Raw genomic sequence first — 5,331 nt, 5'->3', positions numbered from 1 at the left:
ACATTTGGTGTAACTTTTATTGAAAAAATCACTGTTTCAGTGGACCTGTGCAGTTCAAAATCGTGTTGTTAAAGGGTTAAGTGTATACACTGTTAAATTATTAACTAATGACATTAAGAATTCATTACGATTATGAAGACATGCAAACTTTTAATTTCACATTCATCCCATTCTTTCACTTTATTTTTGGGGTACATATTAGAATGTTCATAATAAACACGTAAAAAATTAATGCATCTTATTCTTTTATTGAAAAAGTTGTATGAACAAAAATGTCATGAATCCACATCTCTACATCATGGGTTGGCAAAAGGAATAGGAAAGGAGGGTTGCATGAAGCAGCATTTGGGTGGTTGACTAAACTGGGCATGGCAGCTGAGTGGATGGTGGGGTAAGATCAAGAAAGAATGGAAAGTGATTCTTAGGTTTTAATCTGGGATAGTGAAATTCAAGTGAGGGTGTTGGTACAGAAATGGATGTTTGGAGGAGGAGGTGGCTTTTGGATGGTAAGAATGAGGTAAGCTATGGATGGACTGAAGTGCTGGTCACATGATGGTCTGTTAAGATGACTCTAACAGCTTGATTCTCTATCCACAGCCTAGGCTGGATTTATTCCACAGAATCTAAGTAGAAGTTAGTGTTACTAGTTTTGCCCCTCTCCTGGGTGAGAAAGATGGGCTGTCCTGATGTGGAGGAGGTGGCTAGGAACCAGCCAGGGTAAGAGACTGACTGAAAGACAGAAGTGGAGCCTTCTTCATTGTGGAAAAAGAGAAAGGGCTTCTGTGCTTCCTTCTCCCTGTACAGGTCCATGATATTTTTCTCCTGGGGGTGGAAAAGAGGCTTGTTAGAGAGGAGGGTGGGAGGAGGAAGCTAAAGTAACTCAGCCCTGAGTGTATAACAGGAGAGGGACTGCTGCCCCCAAAGGAAGGGACAGAGGCTGGGGACAAAGGCAGATGAAGCAGGGCATTAGACTGTGAAACAGGGAACTGGCTGGGTTCCCACAGCCTGGCTCCACTCCGGGATCCTGTGACACAAGGTACTCTGACTCTCTGAAGCATCATTGTCTTCCCTGGAACAGAGGGAGGCTTAAATCTCTCTCTTGGTGCTTTTGGTATGCATTTGTCTGCCGGTTCCTGCCAGTCTTGCTGCATTCTCAACCTCCAAGTGGGCTTGTGCATTACAACTTCCATCAACAGCAGAAGGATTAGCTTCATAACTACAATATTGCCTTGGTAAGATTTATGTGTTTATGATACACAGACCATAAACATGTAATCTTCAAAATTCACATTCACAATCTCTTTTTGTCTCCTCTGCTGTGCAGTGGCCTTTGCTGTAGTGACAGCATCCCATCATCTTAGAGGATTTCCAGAAGGCAGTTAATCAGTACTGAGAATGGAGAAACTACTGTTCTTTGGCTTTTCTGAAACATTCCTGTGAGTGTACTTGCTATCTTTCAGAGGATCTATGCTCTGACATTAAAAGAAGTGTTATATCCATTCCAAAGGCAGCATTTGTAGATTTGGGGATCAGTCAGGTCAGAATTATTTCCTTACATTGAATAACCCAGGATTGCAAGAATATTATTTTTATTCAGTAACATGTTAAATGAAATAAAAAGTCCATTTGACAGTACTTCTCTCATTAGCTGCACAATCACTCACCTTAAGCTGCAAAGTAGGCTTGCCCTGAATTTCTGCACAGAAGAGACAGAGATCTTTTCCCTTGATTCCCAGGTAAACCAGATTACCCTTTTTCTTATCACTGAATTCTGTGTCTCTGCAAGTTATTAAATGAAGAGTAACTGGAAACACAAAGGAAAATGGAGAAGATGTTTCAATCTTACTGGTCTGACACTCAGTTACTCCTCCCAGGCAGGGAATAGTGACAGGCTTCTCCCATCAGTCATGTGGCAGAGACCCTCCATCACCCCCTCAAACCTATTTTGTTTTTACTCCTTAATAACAGAACCCCAGTTGTCACTAGGACACATCGCTTCCCAAAAAGAAAAGTAAAATTTCCTGCCACCCTTGCAGCAAAATGTGGTCATACGCTTAAGATGTGGCCTGTGAGATAAAAGTGTGGAGCTTCTATCTCATGGGCCACAACATGAGATGGGATGGAGGCTACCCAAATAAAGTGAGAGGGGGATAGTGAGAATGTAATGGCAGTGGTCCCGGCAAGAGATGACGTTATCTTAGAAATCAGGCATGTTTTGCACGTAGACCTACCAGTCTTTGCTAATAGATTGGATGGAGAGTGAGGGAAAGGAGGAATCAAGGATATCTCCTGTATTTCTGGCTTGAGGACATGGAGTGGACAGAAATGCCACTAACAGAGACCGTTAGCGGTTTTGAGAAGACAGATCCATTGTTCTACTTGGGATACATGAAGTTAGAGGTATCTGAGAGGACATCAAGAGGGCATGAGTCAACTATTGAGAGAGGAGTTCTGTGTTGCAAGTGTCAGCGGCAGAGCGAATGAGCATAGCAGTGATTCATCAATCCAAAGGATCAGCTCGTTGCCCATTCACAGGGCTTGTAAGTGATGACTGGCTGAGCCCTGAAGAACATCATCATTTGGAGATTTCCGAGACAAAAGAGAGTCATAAAGGAAAATGCAAAAGAGGAGCCAGCAAACCTCAGGAGAAGTAATGTTCTTATAGAAGGAGAAGATGGGCCAGGCGTGGTGGCTCACGCCTGTAATCCCAGCACTTTGGGAGACTGAGGTGGGCGGATCATGAGGTCAGGAGTTTGAGACCAGCCTGACCAATATGGTGAAACCCCATCTCTATTAAGAATACAAAAGTTAGCCAGGCACAGTGGTGGGCACCTGTAATCCCAGCTACTCGGGAGGCTGAGGCAGGAGAATTGCTTGAAACCTGGGAGGCGGAGGTTGCAGTGAGCTGAGATCACGCCATTGCACTCCGGCCTGGGTGACAGAGAGAGACTCCATTTAAAAAATAAAAAGGGAGAAGATGTAGAGTATTCAGGAAGGAAATGGTCCATTACACTAGTGAGCTGAGGGCCAAATAGCATGGGGACCAAGAAGTATCCTTTGGGTTTGAGTATTTGAAGGTCATGGGTGAAATAGGAGTTTGGGGGGAGTAGTAGTCAGAGTAATCCAGATGTTAGAATGCAAACTATGCAGCCAGCTCTTGTGAAGTTTTGCTATGATTGGCATAAGAAAAAGTGTTGGTAGGGGGAAAATGTGGGAATCAAGAGAAGGTTACAGCATGTCTGACAATGATAGAAAGGATCCAGTAAACAAAGGTGGAATTTGCAGGGAAGTGAGGAATTAAATGTTGAAGTTCTGGATACAGGGAAAGAAACTGAGATGGACTGACTTTTGATGGAAGGAAGGAATATTTCCCCATTATTAGAAAAGATGATGCCAACTTAGAAAGCAGGGTAGGTTTAGTGGTGGAAAGATGATGGAGTTTGAATCTGAGGACATAGGTAGCAACGGTTGGAACCTGAACGAGAGAAACTCCAAGGAGAAGGCTAGCTGTTATTTGAATGGATAAGCCCTTCTAATCTGAAGATATTTTCTTTTGGTAAGAGGAGCTGTCAACCCTTAATACCCTCATTTCTAGATACGGGATTTCCTTTGTGGAAGGGAATCATAGTACCCTTTCTCACTTGACCTTCCCTGTGGCCATTGGGCTGGTGCCTAGACGTGGGCGAGGTCCAGGGCCAGGCTTGTGCAAGTTCAGCCTCATTCCTGGTGAAGCTGGCATCACCTCAAGAAGCAACAGTGGGTTTGATTGTCACTCACCAGGCTTAACACTGTTGCTAAGAGGAGCTGCTATTAAAGAATTTCCACTCAGGACCCACACCATCTGTCGAGAATCACGAATAGCATAGGATTTGGGTGCTGCCTCCCCTGCCAGATGACAAAAATGCACAGAATACACATAAGGTTATCAACTTCAGGACTCCAGTTGCATCCTGGTATTAATGGCTTTTGAGTTTCTGGAGAGAGTCTCATTGCTCTGAGAAGTAGTGGCTATAACGATAAATGGAGGGGAAATAGGGCAGGGGCTAGTTTGTGAATCAAAGCATCTGAAAGGATCTACGTGCAATTCCAGTCGCAAGATTCACCTTTTCCTAGGGCTATTAGTGACTTGTCTTTTTCTGAATGATAAAATGTCTAGGTGGTAACAAAACCCCATAATATTTAAATTAGTTATCAGTATGTTGTTTTAAAAATCCTCTTATCAAAATAAATAAGCAATTCTAAATACAGATAATAATAAAAGAGCTAGATGCTCTGAGATTTTCAAAGGCTGTTGTATGAACTGAGTGTTTTAGCAAGAGCAAATACATTGATAGCTTAGCAAATGGTAGGGGTCCTTCCATCCTATTGTCTTTGGTGAGGTCAGGTGGAGATATTTCCAAGCTGATTTGCAATTCACCACTTACATTGTGGGTTCATGATGTCTTCAGAGCCTGTTGTGAAGAGAACCAGATAGATCAGATGGTAGTGAGGAGGTTGTTAACACTTGGCCATGTGAGAGAAGGAGAGAAGAAAAATGTTATGCTTTTTTCTCCTCTCCCCCTAAAATTTTACTGTAAAAATTCTTTAGAGAGACCTGCCCTGAGAGCCTCTCCCAGATGCATATTTGAGAATAAGATGGGTACAGCATATTTCAAGGCCAGAAAACCCTGAATGGAAGCTCCCCTCTGTGCTGTGGCTGGCATAGTCCTGCTTCTCCAGGCTGTGAAGGTCTTGGCACGCTTTCCATTCATTGCATCTGGGATTGTTAGGACGTTCCAACACATCACCACAGGCACCTTCTAGTGCTCTGCGTCTCTGGGTTGAGAGGAAGGAGGGAGGGAGTGTGTGTGTGTGTGTGTGTGTGTGTGTATTTCCATTTTAGCCCTCCACACAGCAGGTTAATCACCACTTTTCCTCACTTGAAGCTGAACACTCCTAAGTAATTGGTAGCTAACCTGCCTCACTGAGCCCATCTTCCTCCATTCCTCATCCAAAGAGACATCTGTAAGGATCCCGCACATGGCCACTGGTGGGCCCCACAAGGTGCTTTGACTATTAGGGGTCATCTGCCTCTGGTTTTCTAGTTAGGGCACCAGAATAGTCCCCAAGAATATCACAGACCCTCCACAATGAGAACCAGTTATTCACAACCCTCCTTCCCTCAGGATCCTTGATGTCTGATTCAATAGCTGTCCCTACACAGTGGGTAAGCAGATCACCAACCTGTACGCTTGTAAGCAGCCCTGGCTCCTTCAGTACTCTGTACCTTTGACAAGACTCCCAGAGGCACCTTAAGGCTAAACACAGAGACGTGAAAGAAGTTCCCCATAC

At 43.9% G+C, this 5,331-nt stretch overlaps 1 protein-coding gene across 1 annotated transcript; it reads right to left on the bottom strand.

Moving 5' to 3' along the window:
* Positions 1 to 266: 266 nt before the first annotated feature.
* On the bottom strand, positions 267 to 4,488 carry IL36B (interleukin 36 beta). The gene is made up of 4 exons (XM_017891481.1): positions 4,425 to 4,488; positions 3,778 to 3,885; positions 1,665 to 1,804; positions 267 to 822 (listed from the first exon to the last, which is right to left on the bottom strand). Exons 1-4 carry the CDS (start codon positions 4,435 to 4,437, stop codon positions 610 to 612), a joined length of 474 nt encoding a protein of 157 aa, XP_017746970.1. The 5' UTR covers positions 4,438 to 4,488; the 3' UTR covers positions 267 to 609.
* Between the last annotated feature and the right edge of the window lie 843 nt (positions 4,489 to 5,331).

The sequence above is a fragment of the Rhinopithecus bieti genome, unplaced genomic scaffold (assembly GCF_001698545.2).
Source record: "Rhinopithecus bieti isolate Rb0 unplaced genomic scaffold, ASM169854v2 scaffold_20362, whole genome shotgun sequence".
Classification (NCBI taxonomy): Eukaryota; Metazoa; Chordata; class Mammalia; order Primates; family Cercopithecidae; genus Rhinopithecus; species Rhinopithecus bieti.
This window is presented reverse-complemented; position numbering and strand designations above follow the sequence as displayed.

Excerpts from the sequence above, each read along its gene's own strand:
- IL36B (XM_017891481.1), bottom strand. Across the intron at positions 1,805-3,777 it reads TAGCAACAGTGTTAAGCCTG|TTACTCTTCATTTAATAACT; the intron begins GTGAGTGACAAT and ends TTGTGTTTCCAG. Across the intron at positions 823-1,664 it reads AGCCTACTTTGCAGCTTAAG|GAGAAAAATATCATGGACCT; the intron begins GTGAGTGATTGT and ends TTCCACCCCCAG.